The sequence below is a fragment of the Atractosteus spatula genome, chromosome 28, assembly GCF_055471065.1.
Source record: "Atractosteus spatula isolate fAtrSpa1 chromosome 28, fAtrSpa1.hap1, whole genome shotgun sequence".
NCBI lineage: Eukaryota > Metazoa > Chordata > Actinopteri > Semionotiformes > Lepisosteidae > Atractosteus > Atractosteus spatula.
In genome coordinates, this window is record NC_142733.1 from 2577940 (window position 1) to 2600997 (window position 23058).

The following is a 23058-nucleotide window of genomic DNA, read 5'->3' on the forward strand; positions in this document are numbered from 1 at the left end:
GCTCCCAGTTTCCAGGAAAGGGACAGAGCAGCTTTCAGGTGCTGTGCAAGAATTCTACCATGAACAGACGCAGAGCTAGCGCACTTTAAAGACAAAGAGCTGAGTGAATGAAGAAGTACCGTATTGAAAACTGTTTCTCTTCATTTCTGTTTTTCATAGCCTCAAAGACAGAGGTTGCAAGGAATTAATGCCGAACTTGTGATTCCTCTTCTGCTTCTACAGGATTATTTTTAACCATCAGCAGCACGTGCATATTCCAGGAGAGTTAAGCACCTCTATAGCGCATCAGGCAGCACAGGGTATAGAAGCTGGGCTCACAGCAGCAGGTCTCCCTGTTCCAAGGTGCAGATCTTCTCCAGGGACTGTACACTGGGATATATCTGAGTGCGTCTGTGCACCGTGCGGAGAGAGCCCCTCCCTCTGCCCCAGGCTCGGCTCTGCTGTGCTGTGATGCCGTCTCCTGGACACAGCTGATGGAGGCCGTGATCTGATGTGATCAGACTGAGGCAGCAAGGTTCTGAGTAGGACACTAATGCTGTGAGGGGGGGGAGATAGTGTGTGGTGGAGAGCTTTATGTGTCTATGTAACATGACCATTTCTCTTATATGTGCATCTGTCTCTCTCTCTGTGTGCCTCTCCGCGTGCCAGTCTCTCTCTCTATCAATGATGCCTGTCTCTCTCTCCTAGCACTGCCTGTCTCTCTCCTGACACTGCCTGTCTCTCTCTCCCCCAGTTCTGCCTGTCTCTCTCTCTCCCAGCGCTGCCTGTCTCTCTCTCCCAGTGATGCCTGTCTCTCTCTCCCGACACTGCCTGTCTCTCTCTCTCTCCCAGTTCTGGCTGTCTCTCTCTCTCCCAGCGCTTCCTGTCTCTCTCTCTCCTGACACTACCTGTCTCTTTCCCAGTGCTGCCTGTCTCTCTCCCAATTATGCCTGTCTCTCTCTCCCAGCTCTGCCTGTCTCTTTCTCTCCAAACTCTGCCTGTCTCTCTCTCTCCCGACACTGCCTGTCTCTCTCTCTCCCAGTGATGCCTGTCTCTCTCTCCCAACACTGCCTGTCTCTCTCTCTCCTGACAGTGCCTGTCTCTCTCTCTCAGCGTTGCCTGTCTCTCTCTGCCAGTGCTGCCTGTCTCTCTGTCCTAGCACTGCCTGTCTCTCTCTCCTGACACTGCCTGTCTCTCTCTCCCCCAGTTCTGCCTGTCTCTCTCTCTCCCAGCGCTGCCTGTCTCTCTCTCCCAGTGATGCCTGTCTCTCTCTCCCGACACTGCCTGTCTCTCTCTCTCTCCCAGTTCTGGCTGTCTCTCTCTCTCCCAGCACTTCCTGTCTCTCTCTCTCCTGACACTACCTGTCTCTTTCCCAGTGCTGCCTGTCTCTCTCCCAATTATGCCTGTCTCTCTCTCCCAGCTCTGCCTGTCTCTTTCTCTCCAAACTCTGCCTGTCTCTCTCTCTCCCGACACTGCCTGTCTCTCTCTCTCCCAGTGATGCCTGTCTCTCTCTCCCAACACTGCCTGTCTCTCTCTCTCCTGACAGTGCCTGTCTCTCTCTCTCAGCGTTGCCTGTCTCTCTCTGCCAGTGCTGCCTGTCTCTCTGTCCTAGCACTGCCTGTCTCTCTCTCCTGACACTGCCTGTCTCTCTCTCCCCCAGTTCTGCCTGTCTCTCTCTCTCCCAGCGCTGCCTGTCTCTCTCTCCCAGTGATGCCTGTCTCTCTCTCCCGACACTGCCTGTCTCTCTCTCTCTCCCAGTTCTGGCTGTCTCTCTCTCTCCCAGCGCTTCCTGTCTCTCTCTCTCCTGACACTACCTGTCTCTCTTTCCCAGTGCTGCCTGTCTCTCTCCCAATTATGCCTGTCTCTCTCTCCCAGCTCTGCCTGTCTCTTTCTCTCCAAACTCTGCCTGTCTCTCTCTCTCCCGACACTGCCTGTCTCTCTCTCTCCCAGTGATGCCTGTCTCTCTCTCCCAACACTGCCTGTCTCTCTCTCTCCTGACAGTGCCTGTCTCTCTCTCTCAGCGTTGCCTGTCTCTCTCTGCCAGTGCTGCCTGTCTCTCTGTCCTAGCACTGCCTGTCTCTCTCTCCTGACACTGCCTGTCTCTCTCTCCCCCAGTTCTGCCTGTCTCTCTCTCTCCCAGCACTGCCTGTCTCTCTCTCCCAGTGATGCCTGTCTCTCTCTCCCGACACTGCCTGTCTCTCTCTCTCTCCCAGTTCTGGCTGTCTCTCTCTCTCCCAGCGCTTCCTGTCTCTCTCTCTCCTGACACTACCTGTCTCTCTTTCCCAGTGCTGCCTGTCTCTCTCCCAATTATGCCTGTCTCTCTCTCCCAGCTCTGCCTGTCTCTTTCTCTCCAAACTCTGCCTGTCTCTCTCTCTCCCGACACTGCCTGTCTCTCTCTCTCCCAGTGATGCCTGTCTCTCTCTCCCAACACTGCCTGTCTCTCTCTCTCCTGACAGTGCCTGTCTCTCTCTCTCAGCGTTGCCTGTCTCTCTCTGCCAGTGCTGCCTGTCTCTCTCTCTCCCGACACTGCCTGTCTCTCTCTCTCCCAGTTCTGGCTGTCTCTCTCTCTCCTGACACTACCTGTCTCTCTTTCCCAGTGCTGCCTGTCTCTCTCCCAATTATGCCTGTCTCTCTCTCCCAGCTCTGCCTGTCTCTTTCTCTCCAAACTCTGCCTGTCTCTCTCTCTCCCGACACTGCCTGTCTCTCTCTCTCCCAGTGATGCCTGTCTCTCTCTCCCAAAACTGCCTGTCTCTCTCTCTCCTGACAGTGCCTGTCTCTCTCTCTCAGCGTTGCCTGTCTCTCTCTGCCAGTGCTGCCTGTCTCTCTGTCCTAGCACTGCCTGTCTCTCTCTCCTGACACTGCCTGTCTCTCTCTCCCCCAGTTCTGCCTGTCTCTCTCTCTCTCTCCCAGCTCTGCCTGTCTCTCTCTCTCCGTGTGCTGTGTCTGTAACCTGTGTGAGTTTGTGTCAACATCAAGTTCAGGAGGGCAGTATTGAAGTGGCTGTTAAGACACAGTGTGCAGTAGCTGATAAGTCCTTTTTAAACTGCAATGAATAATTTGCAATTGTGACTTATAGACACTGAATAACTGTGAACAGGAAAGTGAGAAATAAGCCACAACACGAAAGTGGAGAATATATAGAAAAGTTACAGACTTTCCAATAAAGCACAGCACCTATAGAAGACTCCAGCTCTGGAGAAGTGATCTAGACAAAGACAGCCTCCCTCTGCAGCTCTGTGTTAATTGCACACCTGTGTGCGGGGCTGTGAGAGAGCAGCTGTCTGTGGTGTGTTTCCTGACACTTGGCCTGTTTGTGTACTCCCTGTGATAATGTGCTGCTCTTGCCTGTTGTGTTCATGTGTTGCAGCGTTCTGACTGAATCGCTGGTTTTGTTTAAGATTGTCAGTGTTCTCCTGTGCGATTACTTTGTTGCGTTTCAGGTTAAACAAAGGATGAATTTGACTGAAGATTGATTAACTAAGATACCATCTGCAGAATCTTGCTCATTGTTCATGATTTTATGTAAAATCATCTTAAGGATTCCCAAGTGTCTGCCCAATTCAACACAAATGCCACATTTGATAGCTCAAACTATCAGCTGAATTTCAGTTGGATTCCTGAGAGCACAGGGTGTCTGGCTGGTGTCAGATGAATACCTACCACGTCCCCTCTCCTGTCCTCTTCCTTCTTTCCTCGATGTTCTCTCCTCTCTCTTTCTTCCTGTGTCCCTCTCCCTGTCCTCTCTCTCCCCTCTCTCAGAGACCCCACTCTGTGCTCTCTCCCTGTCTCCTCTCCCTGTCCTCTCTCTCTCCTCTCCCTGTCTCCTCTCCCTGTCCTCTCTCTCTCCTCTCCCTGTCCTCTCTCTCTCCTCTCTCCTTGTCCTCCTCTCTCGCCCCTCTCCCTCCCCTCTCCATGAACTCTCCAGTTCTCTCTCTAAGCTGGCTGATTCCTGTGTGGAAACTGGGAGTGCTATTCTGGGATTTTAAAAGGGAACGTTGTGGGGGTGTGGGTGGGGGGGTTGGCTACATGTAAACAAACAGTGGAATTTTTTCAGGCCTTCGGAATCCACAGATGTTCCGTCTGTGAAGGGCAGGGATTGGGAAGAGGTGGTGGTGAGGCGGGCTGTGGTTTGGATGTGTTTCACGGACCACTGCAACATGCTGACATTCCAGCTGGCAGACTCCTTAAAGCAGCTATCTGCTGTCAGCTCCCTCTCCCCCGTGTCCTCACAAAGCTCACAGCTGCTCATCCTGGCTTCGCAAGAGGAGGGCTCCCCGAGTCCCGCCCGTCACCACTGGTCAGCGAGACTGCTCACCCAGCGGTCAGGGGCTGGGGTGTGATTGTAATAAGTCCGAGCAGTCGAGCTATTCAGTGATCAGGGTCTGGTTGCACTGTGTGAGTGCTCTCCCTCTAAGACACAAAAGAGATTCTGGGGAGCCCCTACAAGCATAGCTGTCAGTGGACAGATACACAGGGCACCCCACATCCTCTTGAAACTCCCCCCTTCAGCCACACTGAGAGCCCCCAGTTACCCCCTCAGCCACTCTGAGAGACACCAGTCAACTACCCTCCTGTCACACTGAGAGAGACCCCAGTTCCCCCCTCAGTGCACTGAGAGGAATGCCCCCCCCAGTCACCCCCCTCTGTGCCCGCAGGCTTAATTACTGTAAAGACACCAGAGTGGCTGACCTCCACCGTTAGCTTAATTGAAATTTAATTGAATTTCGCTTGTCTAGACTAAGATTAAGCTCTATCTGAAACCTGGAGTCCCATTTGCCACGCAGAGCCCTGCTTGTGGCTGTTCAGTTGGAGTGAGAAGCTCACAGGCTGGGCCGAATCATCCCAGACAGGTGCTGGCCCGGCTGGATCAGAACTTGGGACGTGTCTGGGCCCACAGGGCTGGCGGCACCAGCTCCCCTCTCAAACTTGAGTTTTCATTCCAGCCGGTTCAGGGAAGCGCTGAGTGCTGGAAAGGGTGGAAACAGAGATCAGTCAGTAATTCTAATCACGTGGCTCTTCTGAGGCTCAGGACAGTGCTGTGTGCAGTTGTGTTCAACAGGTTGCCTGTGGTGAAACTTTGAGCCCTGTCCCCTGGTGCTCAAAGTGAGAACCATCTTACTTGGGGCAGCTCTTCGCTAACAGCACTGCCTCTTGCATGGTGTGTGGAGACAGTGAGCTAGCGCCCTGTACACAGTCCTCTCATCCAGTCTGCCTTTCCCAGCTGCGCAGTCCTGGACAAACTGTTCAAGTGAAGGAGCAGATCACTGTCTTTCATTTGAAATTTTATTTTGATATACCGGGCAAACGGGGTGTGGCGAATCAGTCGTTCCAGAGCTCAAACTGCGGTCGAGAAAACAGGCTTATTGGAGGAATGAGTGGTATTGAAAACAATGGGGATCTGACAGCGGGAAGCTGGGGTAAGGAACATCCTGGGAAAAGATCCTGGGAAAACCTGGGACAGGAGAAGACGCACACTCCTAATAAGACTCAAAAACAGAGCCCTGAGGAATAGTGTGCGGGTGCCCTAATGAGGTTAATAAGCTGGCCTGATCTCGTCTGGGGTGGCCCTGAGGAGCTCCTTCCTCGTCAGGGCCTCGCATATCGAAACTGAAGTAACTCCAGCACGTGGTGTTTGGATCTATACAGGATCTGCAGTAGATCAGACTGCTGTGCACTGGGAGTCTGACTGTTAGCACTGTAAAACCTGGAGCGGATCAGGCTGCTGTGCACTGGGAGTCTGACTGTTAGCACTGTAAAACCTGGAGCGGATCAGGCTGCTGTGCACTGGGAGTCTGACTGTTAGCACTGTAAAACCTGGAGCGGATCAGGCTGCTGTGCTCTGGGAGTCTGATTGTTAGCTCTGTAAAACCTGGAGTGGATCAGACTGCTGTGCCCTGGGAGTCTGACTGTTAGCACTGTAAAACCTGGAACAGATCAGGCTGCTGTGCTCTGGGAGTCTGACTGTTAGCACTGTAAAACCTGGAGCGGATCAGGCTGCTGTGCCCTGGGAGTCTGACTGTTAGCACTGTAAAACCTGGAACAGATCAGGCTGCTGTGCTCTGGGAGTCTGACTGTTAGCACTGTAAAACCTGGAGCGGATCAGGCTGCTGTGCTCTGGGAGTCTGATTGTTAGCACTGTAAAACCTGGAGCGGATCAGACTGTTGTGCCCTGGGAGTCTGACTGTTAGCACTGTAAAACCTGGAGCAGATCAGACTGCTGTGCAATGGGAGTCTGATCGTTAGCACTGTAAAACCCGGAGTGGATCAGACTGCTGTGCTCTGGGAATCTGATTGTTAGCACTGTAAAACCCGGAGTGGATCAGACTGCTGTACACTTGGAGTCTGAATGTTTGCACTGTAAAACCTGGAGTGGATCAGACTGCTGTGCCCTGGGAGTCTGACTGTTAGCACTGTAAAACCTGGAGCGGATCAGGCTGCTGTGCACTGGGAGTCTGATTGTTAGCACTATAAAACCCAGAGTGGATCAGACTGCTGTTAACTATTTCCTTGCTGCCCCCAGGTCCCTCTGCAGCCTGGCCAGCCCTTCAAATTCACTGTTCTGGAAACTCTGGACCGCATCAAGGAGGAGTTCCAGTTTCTGCAGGCCCAGTACCACAGGTAGGCCCCGTTCTGCAGGCCCTAAGTGAATTATAGTGGTGACAGGTAAATGTACTGTATACTACTTTCCATTAGCAGTGTGTGACTGTTGTGAAATGTGCGAGACATATTCATGTTGCCCTCCCCAGCACCCCCGGATCTCACTTCCATTGAAATCTGGGGGAGCCTGTTCATTCTCACACCCCTGTACCCCAGCACAGCTTCAGCTAAGATCATTCTGCCAGAACAGGATGCAGAAACAATCCTAATGATCTGGCCAGTGAGTCTGATTGGATATAGGCGATGCTGTTCATGTGAATCCTGCTCCTCTTCCTGCAGCCTGAAGCTGGAGTGTGAGAAGCTGGCGAGTGAGAAGACAGAGATGCAGAGACATTACATCATGGTGAGTGACACTCGCAGCCCTGACTGACACACGCAGCCCTGACTGACACATGCGCGACACTCGCAGCCCTGACTGACACACGTGTGACACACGCAGCCCTGACTGACACACGCAGCCCTGACTGACACACGCGTGACACACGCAGCCCTGACTGACAGACGCGTGACACACGCAGCCCTGACTGACAGACGCGTGACACTCGCAGCCCTGACTGACACACACAGCCCTGACTAACACACGTGTCACACTCGCAGCTCTGACTGACACACGCGTGAGACTCGCTGCCCTGACTGACACACGCAGCCCTGACTGACACACGCGTGACACACGCAGCCCTGACTGACACACGCGTGACACTCGCAGCCCTGACTGACACACACAGCCATGACTGACACACGCGTGACACACACAGCCCTGACTAACACACATGTGACACTCACAGCCCTGACTGACACACGCTTGACACTCGCAGCCCTGACTGACACACGCAGCCCTGACTGACACACGTGTGACACACACAGCCCTGACTGACACACGCGTGACACTCGCAGCCCTGACTGACACACGCAGCCCTGACTGACACACGCGTGACACACGCAGCCCTGACTGACACACGCGTGACACTCGCAGCCCTGACTGACACACACAGCCCTGACTGACACATGCAGCCCTGACTGACACACGTGTGACACTCACAGCCCTGACTGACACACGCGTGACACTCGCAGCCCTGACTGACACACGCAGCCCTGACTGACACACGTGTGACACACACAGCCCTGACTGACACACGCGTGACACTCGCAGCCCTGACTGACACACGCAGCCCTGACTGACACACGCGTGAAACTCGCAGCCCTGATTGACACACACAGCCCTGACTAACACACGTGTGACACTCGCAGCCCTGACTGACACACACAGCCCTGACTAACACACGTGTGACACTCGCAGCCCTGAATGACACACACAGCCCTGACTAACACACGCGTGACACTCGCAGCCCTGATTGACACACACAGCCCTGACTAACACACGCGTGACACTCGCAGCCCTGATTGACACACACAGCCCTGACTGACACACGCAGCCCTGACTGACAGACGCGTGACACTCGCAGCCCTGACTGACACACACAGCCCTGACTAACACACGTGTGACACTTGCAGCTCTGACTGACACACGCGTGAGACTCGCTGCCCTGACTGACACACACAGCCCTGACTAACACACATGTGACACTCACAGCCCTGACTGACACACGCGTGACACTCGCAGCCCTGACTGACACACGCAGCCCTGACTGACACACGTGTGACACACACAGCCCTGACTGACACACGCGTGACACTCGCAGCCCTGACTGACACACGCAGCCCTGACTGACACACGCGTGACACACGCAGCCCTGACTGACACACGTGTGACACTCGCAGCCCTGACTGACACACGCGTGAAACTCACAGCCCTGACTGACACACGCAGCCCTGACTAACACACGTGTGACCCTCGCAGCCCTGACTGACACACACAGCCCTGACTAACACACATGTGACACTCGCAGCCCTGAATGACACACACAGCCCTGACTAACACACGCGTGACACTCGCAGCCCTGATTGACACACACAGCCCTGACTAACACACGCGTGACACTCGCAGCCCTGATTGACACACACAGCCCTGACTGACACACGCGTGACACTCGCAGCCCTGATTGACACACACAGCCCTGACTGACACACGCGTGACACTCGCAGCCCTGATTGACACACGCAGCCCTGTCTGACACACGCAGCCCTGACTGACACACGCGTGACACTCGCAGCCCTGATTGACACACACAGCCCTGACTAACACACGTGTGACACTCGCAGCTCTGACTGACACACGCGTGAGACTCACAGCCCTGACTGACACACACAGCCCTGACTAACACACATGTGACACTCGTAGCCCTGACTGACACACGCGTGACACTCGCAGCCCTGACTGACACATGTGTGACACTCGCAGCCCTGACTGACACACGTGTGACACAAGCAGCCCTGACTGACACAAGCAGCCCTGACTGACACATGCAGCCCTGACTGACACACACAGTCCTCGCCTCGACTGCCTATGGGAATACAGTTTAAGTAGAGTCACTATAACCTCATCCTGTATTACGTGTTCCTCCTGAGAGGTCTAATTTTTTTAATCACTTCCTGTGTTCTTCCTTCTAAATAGGGATATTATTCTCGGTGTGTATATTTCTGTCTGTCTGTGTATGGACATATAAAAGTACATATACTGTGCACTTTGGGAAACGCAGAGAGTCGCTATGTGACCTGCTCCTGTTGCTCAGTACGTGCGTGCTGGTCTGTGATCCCACGCTGAGACTGCCAGGCACTAGCCAAGATGGGCGACCTCTGTCGCTGCTGCAGCTCTGTCGCTCTCTCTGCAGCCTGCAGCACAATCACTGATATAATATAATGTGCGTGTGAGTGCACAGGCACAGACACGTAACTAATTTGAAGTAATGAGAAGTCACATCTTCCAAGAAGAAATAATCCCAGAAGGCTATATTTAGGTAGTTAGACCTGTCATATAGACTAAGACTTGTTTTGACAGGCATTCCTTTTAAATGTATGTGTTTATTATTTTTTTTTATTTATCTGGTACAGAATGTTCTTTTTCCTGAATGATTTATCTGTGTTGTTGAGGCTCAGGGAACAGACAGCAGAGTTAATTTTCACTGACAAGCTGGAATTAAGGAAGTGATTGTCACACCTGCACTCTCCCGGCCGAGAGCAGGTGATAATGACACACCTTTACCTGCGCAGTGCCTCTGTCTGTCTGTCCGCACTCACACACACACCTTTACCTGCGCAGTGCCTCTGTCTGTCTGTCTGTCTGTCTGTCTGTACGCACTCACACACACACCTTTACCTGCGCAGTGCCACTGTCTGTCCACACTCACACACACACACCTTTACCTGCGCAGTGCCTCTGTCTGTCCACACTCACACACACACCTTTACCTGCGCAGTGCCTCTGTCTGTCTGTCCACACTCTCACACACACCTTTACCTGCGCAGTGCCTCTGTCTGTCCGCACTCACACACACACCTTTACCTGCGCAGTGCCTCTGTCTGTCTGTCCACACTCTCACACACACCTTTACCTGTGCAGTGCCTCTGTCTGTCTGTCCACACTCTCACACACACCTTTACCTGCGCAGTGCCTCTGTCTGTCTGTCCACACTCTCACACACACCTTTACCTGCGCAGTGCCTCTGTCTGTCTGTCCACACTCACACACACACCTTTACCTGTGCAGTGCCTCTGTCTGTCTGTCCACACTCACACACACACCTTTACCTGCGCAGTGCCTCTGTCTGTCCACACTCTCACACACACCTTTACCTGCGCAGTGCCTCTGTCTGTCTGCCTGTCTGTACGCACTCACACACACACCTTTACCTGCGCAGTGCCTCTGTCTGTCTGTCTGTCTGTCTGTCTGTCTGTACGCACTCACACACACACCTTTACCTGCGCAGTGCCACTGTCTGTCCACAGTCACACACACACCTTTACCTGCGCAGTGCCTCTGTCTGTCTGTCCGCACTCTCACACACACCTTTACCTGCGCAGTGCCTCTGTCTGTCTGTCCACACTCACACACACACCTTTACCTGCGCAGTGCCTCTGTCTGTCTGTCCACACTCACACACACACCTTTACCTGCGCAGTGCCTCTGTCTGTCTGTCCACACTCACACACACACCTTTACCTGCGCAGTGCCTCTGTCTGTCTGTCCACACTCACACACACACCTTTACCTGCGCAGTGCCTCTGTCTGTCTGTCCACACTCACACACACACCTTTACCTGCGCAGTGCCTCTGTCTGTCTGTCCACACTCACACACACACCTTTACCTGCGCAGTGCCTCTGTCTGTCTGTCCACACTCACACACACACCTTTACCTGCGCAGTGCCTCTGTCTGTCTGTCCACACTCACACACACACCTTTACCTGCGCAGTGCCTCTGTCTGTCCACACTCACACACACACCTTTACCTGCGCAGTGCCTCTGTCTGTCTGTCCACACTCACACACACACCTTTACCTGCGCAGTGCCTCTGTCTGTCTGTCCACACTCACACACACACCTTTACCTGCGCAGTGCCTCTGTCTGTCTGTCCACACTCACACACACACCTTTACCTGCGCAGTGCCTCTGTCTGTCTGTCTGTCTGTACGCACTCACACACACACCTTTACCTGCGCAGTGCCACTGTCTGTCCACACTCACACACACACAGATTTACCTGTGCAGTGCCTCTGTCTGTCCACACTCACACACACACAGATTTACCTGTGCAGTGCCTCTGTCTGTCCACACTCACACACACACAGATTTACCTGTGCAGTGCCTCTGTCTGTCTCCTCCTTTCTCTGCTTGTCTATCAGCCTGTCTGTCTTGCCTGTCTGCTTGTCTGTGTGCTTTGCCTGCTGCCTGCTCCTAAAGGCCAGAGTGATGAGATGGAGTAACTGGCCTTGTTTCTGCAGTGTGTAGGTGGCAGCTCTCCTGCCACTGCCTCAGTCTCCCCGGAGCCCTGAGAACTAAGTCCAGCAAATGTTCCTTATTGGGGGCGGGAGTAGTGACAATTTTATACATTGTTAAAACGCTTTTCTGTTCTAGTAGCAGATTAGTAATATTCAATGTATTTTCTTTATTTCAGTACTACGAAATGTCTTATGGGCTGAACATTGAAATGCACAAACAGGTAAGATATTAGGGCTGTTGTCTGTATCACTTACACAGACTTTTAAAGAAGTATTTAAATGACTTTGTACTACTGCTATGCTCTGGGCTGACAGTGTGAGGACTTAGAACACACTCCTTTTGCGCAGCAGTCCGATCCACTCCAGAGTTTCCAGGCTCCAGGACTCTTGAATGTGAGCCAGCAGCAGGTGCGGAATAATTTGAAAGTGTTCTTATATTTTCATCAAGCTCCGCAGGCGCACATTAGTCAAGTTAATATGCAGTTTGGTGCTTCTTTAAAACCAAAAGGAAGGTTTGAAACAGGAGGGACAGCATTTCTGGAAAAACTAGCTGCTCGACCCAGGGACCAGCAGCTGGTGGAGCCCGGAGTGGCTCAGACGGCTGTGCACTAGGATCTACACGGGACTGTGGTGTCATCACAGTGACTGAATTTTTTTCTTTTTGACATCGGTGGTAAACCAACCTTAATCCTGGGCCTCATCTGCTGTGGGCTGTCTTGACCTGGAGTGGGGCTTTTATTTAATACTTCATTTTCTACAAACTGCTTCTGCTGTAACAGGATTTACCCTCCCCCTTCCTGTTTGTAATACGGGGTGAATTGCAAGTGGTTTTATCTTTTTATCTGTTTTTTTTTAACTGTTGGATTAAAATCTATGTTGGGCTAATGTAGGTCAGTCAGTGGAATCTGTTGCGAGATATATTGTATTGTAACGGCTGGTTCCAGTCTGAGGCTGAGCGATGTGTGTTTATTTAACATCTTCCCCCCTGAGCTTCCTGCAGCTGTGTGCGCCCGGGTTTCTGAAACCTGAGTCCGAAATGCCACCAGTCTGGCAGGGAGGCGGCTTGGTCAGACTGCCCTCTGCTGGCAGGAAGCGGAGCTGCGTGCCTAGGCAGTGTGAGAGGAACTGCACCCTGCACCAAGGCCTTTCGCCTTCTGCCCTGGCCTGACCCCCTTCCCAGGCCAGCAACGCTCTGCCGGTTGATGCTGAGTGCAGCCAGGGTTCAAATTCCAGCGTCGCTACAGAGCGCTCATTGTCGGTCCCAGCTCAACCACTGCATCCCTAAATTCCTGCATGTGGAATGTACTAGCGCCTGTACACTGGCGTGCCATGTCATTGATACACGAGCAGTACGAAAGGGGAGGGGTGTTCTTAATTCTGCGCCTTTCGCAGAGGAGTAACATCTCAGTTTTTTGGAACAGCTTGCTCAGTGACACAGCCAGAATCTCGTCTTCTCTGGCTTGACTCCGTGGCTGTGATTATCGTCCCTCTTCTCCCCCGAACAGCAGGTCATGCTCGGGGAGCCCCTGTGGTCAGGCTGCAGGTTCAGGGAGGACCGCTGAGGCCCTAGCGGGATAGCAGGCTTGCGCTCTCTCGGATGTCTAAAGACCCCCTTTTCACCAGCGCAGTGTGATGTCATGTTCAGGGCTGGTGATTGACTGATGGACTGGGGTTGTGTTCTGAACTGAGTGTGTGCAGGTGTGTCAGTGTGAGTGGAGGTGTGAGTGTGTGCAGGTTTGTCAGTGTGAGTGGAGGTGTGAGTGTGTTGAGCGGAGGTGTGAGTGTGGGAAGGTGTGTCAGTGTGAGCGGAGGTGTGAGTGTGTACAGGTGTGTCAGTGTGAGCGGAGGTGTGAGTGTGTGCAGGAGTGTCAGTGTGAGTGTGTGCAGGTGTGTCAGTGTGAGCGGAGGTGTGAGTGTTGGCAGGTGTGTCAGTGTGAGTGGAGGTGTGAGTGTTGGCAGGTGTGTCAGTGTGAGTGGAGGTGTGAGTGTGTGCAGGTGTGTCAGTGTGAGAATGTCTTTGTGCATGTGTGTTGGTGTGAGTGTATACAGTAGGTGTGTGAGTGTGTACAGGTGTGTCAGTGTGAGCGGAGGTGTAAGTGTGTACAGGTGTGTCAGTGTGAGCGGAGGTGTGAGTGTGTGCAGGTGTGTCAGTATGAGTGGAGGTGTGAGTGTTGGCAGGTGTGTCAGTGTGAGCGGAGGTGTGAGTGTGTGCAGGTGTGTCAGTGTGAGTATGTCTTTGTGCATGTGTGTTGGTGTGAGTGTATACAGTAGGTGTGTGAGTGTGTACAGGTGTGTCAGTGTGAGCGGAGGTGTGAGTGTGTACAGGTGTGTCAGTGTGAGTGGAGGTGTGTGTGAGTGTCAGTGCGTGTATGTGTTTGTGCATGTGTGTTGGTGTGAGTGTTTGTATACAGTAGGTGTGTCAGTGTGAGTGCGTGCAGGTGTTTACAGGTGTGTCAGTGTGAGTGGAGGTGTGAGTGTGTGTAGGTGTGTCAGTGTGAGTAAGTCTTTGTGCATGTGTGTTGGTGTGAGTGTTTGTATACAGTAGGTGTGTCAGTGTGAGTGTGTGCAGGTGTGTCAGTGGGAGTGGAGGTGTGTAAGTGTGAGTGGAGGTGTATCATTGTGAGTGGAGATGTGTTGGTGTGAGTGTTTGTATAGGTGTGTCAATGTGAGTGTGTGTAGGTGTGTCAGGTGTGTTGGTGTGTGTGCATAAGATAAATGTGTTGGTGTGTGTGTGTGTCCACAGATCTGTGCCCTGCTTTTCCAGTACCAGGTTATTCCAAGTTAATTCTCTAGATGAAGTGTTATTTGGATTCTTTAAAAAAAAACTCTTGCAGACATCTTTTCTTTATAAGGTACAGATTTGTGTCTGAAAATGCAAGGATGTGAGCTATGGCAGAGCTGGTCAGTAGGACTCAATATTGACAGTTAAAGCTCAAAGCTTTGTTGTGGGGAGAAAAGGTCAAATATACTCCATCTTTAAACCATCTGTACAAATCCAGAAACTCATGACACTGCGCACTATTTCATTTAGAAATATAAATCCTTGCGGGTAAATAATCCGAGGTGTTTTGCAGGCTGTTCTTCTCTTGATTGCATGTTTTTAACCTGCTCTGCTGTGAGGCCCCAGGATGCAGCGTGTGTGACCGCCAGCCTGCCCCGGCCTGCAGCTGCGTCTGTCGGCTGTCCGCTGCTCATGTCTGGCTCTTGATTCTGCTCTCACCCTCCTCTTTCCCACTAGAAGCACCATCAATCAGTGTGCTGCCCGGGGGGGGTCTGGCTGGCTGCCCGGAGAGCTCTCCAGCAGGAGAGAGAGAGAGCAGAACCTCCAGCCCTTGCTCAGTGTTGCCGCGCCTGTGAGCACAATCACGGGGTGATTAGTGCGTCAGTCGCTGGAAATGATGTTTGCTGAGAGAGTGATATTCCATTAGCGGGCAGAGGAAATGGGATTGGCAGTCCAGGCCCTCCTCCTGCTCTGTGCCCTGGCGGAGCAGTGGTATAAGGGAGCAGTTTTTAACTGCCCGCCGTCGTGGCGGACCGGCTAGCCACAAGCTGCTGGACGTCCCGTCTGCTCCGGACTCCAGACGGACCCCAGGAAGGTCTTCCCAAGCCGTGTTGGAGTGGGAAGATCGCTCTGCGGAGCTCTTCCCCCACTCCCACAGGATCTGTGCCTTCCCCTGTCTTGCTTCGACCTGTCCAGTCATACTGTTCTCCGGTCCACCACACTCTCGCTGGCTGTGCCCAGCCGCACTGCGCTGCCCCCTCTCTGCTGGTGCCAGTCTCTCGGGAGCACGACGGGCAATCTGAAGAGATTATAGGGCGTCTCTAGTCCAGGCAAATCACTCTTGCGAGCTCCCTGCCCTCTGATGCATTAACAGTGGGCGCGTTGGCGTGGCCTTCTGTGTTGCAGGCGGAGATCGTCAAGCGGCTCAGCGCCATCTGTGCCCAGATCATCCCTTTCCTCTCCCAGGAGGTAAGCGACTTCGCTGCTACGCGCTCCTGCAGTCTTGCTCAAGGCTGCGCTGCCCACCGGTGTCTAAAATAAGGAGACCCTGGAATATCTTAAGGTCACTCTCCAGGATGAATGACTGACCTTAGGATGGTACCATTGCTCAGAAAATGTTGCTCAATATTTATTGCTCCTGGTATGTTAGTGAATGAGAGCTCTGGTGTAGTCCCCAGGTGTGTAAAGGTGTGTACAGGTGTGTACAGTGCCTTGAAAAAGTATGCAGCGCCCAACACATTTTTCACTTTTTGTTGTCACAGATTCTGAATTTGAAATAGACAGAAGTAGGATTTTCTGGCGCTGATCCACAAAATATTGAGTGCCATGTCAAAACAAAATAAACGTTCCAGATCTTTTTTCACACTTTACTAAAAAATGAAAAACAGCAATGATGACATTTCAGAAGTATTCATAGCCCTGGGAATTTTTCAGATCTGCACGGGTGCAGCGCATTACCTCAATAGCCACACAGTTCATGGATTGACTCCAACAGTGTGAGAAATCAGTGGATAGGTGGTCAGTTCTTTTATAAACACAGATACCCCTCTCTGTGAGATCCTACAGCGTGGTAGAGACAAAAAAGACTCTAAATGAAGACAGAAAAGCATTCCAACCAAGTCAGAGGTGTGAGGCACAAATCCGGGGAAGGGTGTATTGTCAAGGCATTGAACATCCCTTGGAGCTCAGTGGAGTCCATTGCATGGGCGTGGAAGACTATGAAACTGCAGCCACACTGCCTAGACCAGGCTGCCCCCTAAACGTAGCAGCCAGACAAGAAGAGCCCTTATCAGAGAAGCTACAGCGAGGCCAACGGTGAACAAGCTACAGGGGTCAGTGGCTGCGGTGGAAGATGATATACGTGGGTCAACAAACTCCGAGGCTTTCCACAAGAAGGGTCTCTATGGGCGGGTTGCCAGGAAGAAGCCCTGGCCGAGAAACCCATATCCTTGCCTGCAAAGAGTTTGAAAGATGAAGAACGTTTTGACCTGAATGCTAAGCGCAAAGCAAACACCGCACACCCAGCCAGGCACCATCGCCACTGAGGAGTATGGTGCTGGTAGCATCATGGTACGGAGAGGCTTTTCAGAGGCAGGGACTGGCAGCCTTGTCAGGATCGATGGGAAGATGAATGGGGCACCTTACAGACAAATCCTGGACAAATGACTGCTACCCTCAGCCAAGAAGCAAAAACTGGGCAGGAAGTTTGTCTTTCAGACAAAGACCCGAAGCACATGCAAGAGCAACACTCGAGCGTCTTGAAATGAAGACGATAGATGTCCTTGAGTGGCCCAGTCAGAGTCCTGACCTTAATCCTGTCACAGATCTGTGGCAACGCCTCAAACTTGCTGTCCATCAACATTCCTGAACTCACCTGATCCAGAGCAATTTGGCAAGGAGGAATGGGCAATATTGCACCATCTCAGTGTGCAAAGTTAATAGAGACTTCTCCAAAAAGACTACTGGCTGTAACAGCTGCCTGGGGTGGTTCAATTAAGTATTGACCAGGGAGGGATGAATATTTATAAATGATGATTTTTCAGGTTTTTTAACTTTTAATTCATTTATGGTTCACTATTATGTTTTCCGGGGGCACTCTGTGAATTTGAATATGTGACGCACAAATAAAAATTCCCATTCTAAAAAAATAAAATTACAGGCTGAGATTCTTAAGTGTGAAAAATGACTGAATCCTTTTTCAAAGCACTGTCTGTGTGTATATACAGTCCCCAGGTGTGTGTTTACAGGCCTCAGGTGTGTGTGTGTGTGTGTACAGTCCTCAGGTGTTTGTGTGTACACTCTCCAGGTATGTGTCTGTATATATACAGTCTCCTGGTGTCTGTGTCCATAAGTGTGTGTATTTATACAATTCTCGTGTGTGTAGCTATGCAGTCCTCAGGTGTGTGTGTATACATACAGTCTGCAGGTGTGTATGTGTAGTCCCAAGATGTGTATGTACAGTTCCCGTGTGTGTATGTGTACATTCCCCAGGGGTGTGTATATATATAGAGTCTCCTGGTATGTGTGTGTATATATACAAAGTTCCCACGTATGTGTATATCCAGTTGCCATGTGTATATATATATACAGTCCCCAGATGTGTGTGTGTATATATACAGTTCTGAGGTGTGTGTGTATATATACCGTCCCCATGTGTGTTTCTGTATATATATATACACAGTCCCCAGATTTGTGTGTGTATATATACCGTCCCCATGTGTGTTTCTGTATATATACAGTCCCCAGATGTGTGTGTGTGTGTATATATATATACACAGTTCCGAGGTGTGTGTATACAGTATATACCGTCCCCATGTGTGTTTCTGTATATAAACAGTCCCCTGATGTGTGTGTGTAAATATACAGTCCCTAGGTGTGTATATATATTCAGTCCACAGGTGTATATATAGTTAACAGGTATGTCCCCCAGGTGTGTGCATATATACTGATGGGAAAAAGAAACGTAACATTTTCTGGAATGAGAATACTATAGTTATAGTTATATAAAGTTGTCAATTTGTTTTAAGCCCTCTGGCCAGCAATACAGTTTGTGTAGTGAGGCATTGCAACTTGCCAATCACACGGAAGCTCGTTAGGTGCACTTTTACCCAACAAGGTCCAGGTGGAACAATGCCTGATCAGGTCGCCTTTAAAAAGGCCTTAATCCAAAGCTTAGGTCACTGCAAGAAAAGGGCCACACTTAGTCAGTTTTCTGTGCCTCGAATGTCACCAGAAGCCAGGGAGAGGGCCATTGGCATGCTGCAGGCAGGCCTGTCATGTGCCAGACACTATGGAGTGAGCCGCTCCACTGTGTCCCGACTGCAGAGAAGATCCGGTCGCCCTTGAGTGACCACACCAGAGCAGGACCGACACATCAGACTGGTCCATCTGAGAGATCGTTTCAGATCTGCCACCCGTACTGCTGCTGAACCTGCCAGCAGACACAGTGCCTGCATCAGTGACAGGACAGTGAGGCTCCATGCTGCTGGCCTTAGAGCAAGGCGACCTGTCAGGGGCCCTCTGCTCACACCTCCTAGACGTCACCCCGACTGGCCTGGGCCAGACAGAGGCTGCGATGGACTCGTCAGCAGTGGCATCAGGTCCTCTTCACAGATGAGTCACTCTTCAGCCTGTTCCACGCAGACGGGAGGTCCGGAGTGTGGAGGAGGAGGTGTTGCGTTTCTTTTTTCCATCAGTATATATACAGTCCCCATCTGTGTTGAAATATGGAGTCTCCAGGTGTGTATATGTACAGTTCCTAGGTGTTGTGTATATGGAGTCTCCAGGTGTGTGTATATGTACGGTTCCCAGGTGTTGTGTATATGGAGTCTCCAGGTGTGTATATGTACAGTTCCCTGGTGTTGTGTATATGGAGTCTCCAGGTGTGTATATGTACGGTTCCCAGGTGTTGTGTATATGGAGTCTGCAGGTGTGTATATGTACAGTTCCTAGGTGTTGTGTATATGGTGACTCCAGGATTATAAGTACAGTCTACATAGTCCCCTGATGTGTGTGTATATGTACAGAGACCTCAGGTGTGTGTGTGCAGTGCTCACAGCTGCCTCTCTCTGCAGCACCAGCAGCAGGTGGTCCAGGCAGTGGAGAGAGCCAAGCAGGTGACCATGGCTGAGCTCAATGCCATCATTGGGGTGAGTGGGAACTGTGGGGCTCCCTTCTTTGTGCACAGTGCCAGCCGTAGAGTGCAGGCGATTCCTGCACCCTTCAGAGTAACACCCAGTACAGGTGTTATTGTGGTGTCTCCCTGGTGTCTCCCTCCTCATCTCCTCCTTGTGTTGCAGCAGCAGCAGCTCCAGCACCTGTCTCACCACGCCCCCGGCATCCCCCTGACCCCTCACCCCTCGGGACTGGCGTCGCTGGGGGTGGGCTCGGGGCTGCTGGCCCTGTCCGGGGCCCTGGGCGTGTCCGCTCACCTGGCCGCCAAGGACGACCGCAACCACCTTGACTCGGAGCACCTGAGAGGTGAGGGCTGTGGCCGAGCCCAGCGGGTCAGGGGGTGCAGGATTCCGGGACAGTCCTGGCCGGGCCCCTGTGCCAAGAGCCCAAGAGCCAAATAAGACTCCAAATCTCCATAACTGGAAAAAGCTGCTATCCTTCGTACCCACTCCCCCGTGCACCATGACTTTCAGGAGATCAGATACAAATCACCCATTTTTCTTTTAGAATTGTTTGATTGCCCTTATTGTTTCATCTGTTATTGACCCTGTTTTGTCGTTCTCCCTTCTCCCCGTCTCCTGCCCATCCGTCTGTGCCAGAGGGAGCCCCCAGCAGGGTGAGTCCCGTCTCCTGCCGAGTCTGGGGGGACAGCGGAGTTTCCAGTGGAGGGACAGTCAGGGTCTCGGGGGGCTGCGCGGTTTTGCTCTTGCGATTCTGCTTGCTGTTATTAAAGTGTACCCGAGTAGCTGAGTATGGAGCCCTGAGGGAGCGTGTGCTCTGCCTCAGAATCCCCAGGGCGATTCGGGCTGGGCTGGTGTGCCCACAGAGCCCACAGACTCGACCAGCTGCAGTGAGTCACTGTGGAGAGCTCAGGGCAGGGCTGGGGGGAGAGGGGCAGAGGAGAGAGAGAGAGGGGAGGAGGGGGGTGATAGGAGAGAGGGGGAGAGAGGAGAGGGTTAGACACAGCGGGTGAGAGGAGAGACTGGGAGAGAGGAGAGGGTTAGAGTGAGGGAGAGGAGGAGAGACAGAGGAGAGGGTTAGAGTGAGGGACAAGAGGAGGGGGGTGAGAGAGGAGGAGAGGGGGTGAGAGGTGAAAGCAGGAGAGAGGAGAGGGTTAGAGACAGGGAGAGGGGGGGTGAGAGAAGAGGAGAGGAGGGGGAGAGAATTAGAGTGAGGGAGAGGAGGAGAGACAGAGGAGAGAGTTAGAGTGAGGGAGAGGAGGAGAGACAGAGGAGAGGGTTAGAGTGAGGGAGAGGAGGAGAGAGTTAGAGTGAGGGAGATTTTGTTATTATTATTATTTGCTTTGGCAACACTGATTGTACCCATCGGTCATGCTAATAAAGCACCTTGAATTGAGAGGAGGAGAGACAGAGGAGAGGGTTAGAGTGAGGGAGAGGAGGAGAGAGTTAGAGTGAGGGAGATTTTGTTATTATTATTATTTGCTTTGGCAACACTGATTCTACCCATCGGTCATGCTAATAAAGCACCTTGAATTGAGAGGAGGAGAGACAGAGGAGAGGGTTAGAGTGAGGGAGAGGAGGAGAGGGAGAGGAGAGGGTTAGAGTGAGGGAGAGGAGGAGAGGGAGAGGAGAGTTAGAGTGAGGGGGAGGAGGGGGCTGAGAGAGGAAGAGAGGGTTAGAGAGGAGAGATGGAGGGAAATTGAAGAAGTAAAGACAGAGGGAGTCAACACATCTAGATCATTTGGTTTTCAATCACTAATTGATCCCAGGGACTCATTCAGCTGTTTCTTGAGAGAAGCCCGGGTGTTGGTTCCAGTAACATGACAGAGCAGCTTGTTCCAGACTCCCACAGGAACAGCTCCTGTAAGAGGAGCTGTTACAGGCTTCCTTTTCAGTCCCTCCGGCTGTGTGCAGCCGTTGCACTGAGAGCAATGGGGAGGATTAGTTGTTTAATGCCTTGTGGGTTCTCTGTCCGAGCGGGAACGCTGGGAGTTAGTCTGGGAGAGGAGGGCTCTGTCCGAGCGGGAACGCTGGGAGTTAGTCTGGGAGAGGAGGGCTCTGTCTGAGCGGGAACGCTGGGAGTTAGTCTGGGAGAGGAGGGCTGTGTCCGAGCGGGAACGCTGGGAGTTAGTCTGGGAGAGGAGGTGGAATTGGGATTAAAAGACAGGGTTGGCCTCTGGCAAGTCTGTCAGTGCACATATATGACTGTGTTGTGGGGTGTCTTGACGGCTGTGCTTTGGGGTACAGAGCAAATCGGTGTCATCAACGGACAGCCAGCATGGTGAGGAGCGGGGGGGTCCCTCAGGAGAGTACGGACCTGCAGGCGGAGGTGAGACCAAGAGGAGGCGCTGTGACGACAAAGACTCCCTCCAGCACTATGTAAGTCTAGATGGGGAGGACAGACTATACTAATATAGAGAGAATCTACTCTGGACTCTTCTAGTCCCTGTGGAGTCCAGGACACTGACAAGGCCCAGTCACAGGGCTCTGGACTCTTCTAGTCCCTGTGGAGTCCAGCACACTGACACGGCCCAGTCACAGGGCTCTGGACTCTTCTAGTCCCTGTGGAGTCCAGCACACTGACACGGCCCAGTCACAGGGCTCTGGACTCTTCTAGTACCTGTGGAGTCCAGGACACTGACACACGGCCCAGTCACAGGGCTCTGGACTCTTCTAGTCCCTGTGGAGTCCAGCACACTGACACGGCCCAGTCACAGGGCTCTGGACTCTTCTAGTCCCTGTGGAGTCCAGTACACTGACACACGGCCCAGTCACAGGGCTCTGGACTGTTCCAGTACTTGTGGAGTCCAGTACACTGACACACGGCCCAGTCACAGGGCTCTGGACTCTTCTAGTCCCTGTGGAGTCCAGCACACTGACACGGCCCAGTCACAGGGCTCTGGACTCTTCCAGTACTTGTGGAGTCCAGGACACTGACACGGCCCAGTCACAGGGCTCTGGACTCTTCTAGTCCCTGTGGAGTCCAGTACACTGACACAGTCAGAGCCCAGGGCTGTCCATGTGTTTTGAAAGTTGTGTGGGTGTAGTGGGGCTAAAATTAGTCAGGAAACCTGGTGCTGCTGGGGATGCTGTCACACGAAAGGCCAGTCTCATTTACCCCCGATGTCATGGCAACAGAGTGACATCGTCCCTCTGCTCCCTGTCCGCAAGCCGGCCCGCACAGCCGGAGGCCAGGAGAGGGTGGGAAGAGGGAGAGAGAGATCGGGGAAGGGGGCAGCAGAATATCACGACTGAGCGACTGTCACGACTGACATGGGAAGCAGAGGGATGGAAGAGGGATGTGGGCTCTTGCTGTGTGTGAACGTGTGAGGGGCTGGAGACAGGGCAGCGAGGAGGGGGGGCGCGCAGGTGGGGGTCCTGGGGAGGGATGGGGTGCTGCAGGAGCAGACTCAGACGCAGAGCGGGGTTCTGACCTCCCCCTGCCCTCTCCTGCAGGACAGTGACGGAGACAAGAGCGAGGACAATCTGGTGGTGGACGTGTCCAATGAGGTAGGCAGCAGGGCGGCGCTGGGGTGGGCTGGGCGCCCCGATATCGCTGCCATGATGTTTAACCCCTGTGGTTGCTCTCTCTGCCCAGGAGCCCGTCTCCCCACCCGGCAGCCGGACTCCCTCCCCTCATGGTAACGGGCTGGACCGCCCACCCGCCCTGCGGAAGGAGCTACCCGGGACCCCCAGCCCTCCAGCCTCCCCCCAGCCCAGCCCCCCGCTGGCCAAGAGCAAGGAGCCGGCACTGGTACTGGAGACGCCCGGGGGGGTCGGTGGGGGTGCAGTGCACAGCTGGATTATGGTGGCGCTGGGGCTGCTGTTCCTCAGGGCAGGCTTGCACGCTCGCAGTGGCTCAGACGAGCAACGCATTGTTTCGGTCTCTCC

At 52.8% G+C, this 23058-nt stretch overlaps 1 protein-coding gene across 2 annotated transcripts in view; it reads left to right on the forward strand.

Annotated features, from left to right (window-relative positions):
• LOC148813716 (transducin-like enhancer protein 4) overlaps positions 1 to 23058 on the forward strand; it is a 31318-nt gene that overhangs the window by 2202 nt on the left and 6058 nt on the right. The window contains exons 2-11 of one of the 2 annotated variants that reach the window (XM_088907521.1): positions 6500 to 6597; positions 6916 to 6979; positions 11709 to 11753; positions 15440 to 15502; positions 19108 to 19182; positions 19333 to 19513; positions 19807 to 19823; positions 21415 to 21546; positions 22624 to 22677; positions 22766 to 22921. In XM_088907521.1, coding sequence (XP_088763647.1) covers positions 6500 to 6597; positions 6916 to 6979; positions 11709 to 11753; positions 15440 to 15502; positions 19108 to 19182; positions 19333 to 19513; positions 19807 to 19823; positions 21415 to 21546; positions 22624 to 22677; positions 22766 to 22921 — 885 coding nt within the window. The remainder of the gene's footprint in view (positions 1 to 6499; positions 6598 to 6915; positions 6980 to 11708; positions 11754 to 15439; positions 15503 to 19107; positions 19183 to 19332; positions 19514 to 19806; positions 19824 to 21414; positions 21547 to 22623; positions 22678 to 22765; positions 22922 to 23058) is intronic. The other variant, XM_088907522.1, reaches the window with a different exon arrangement.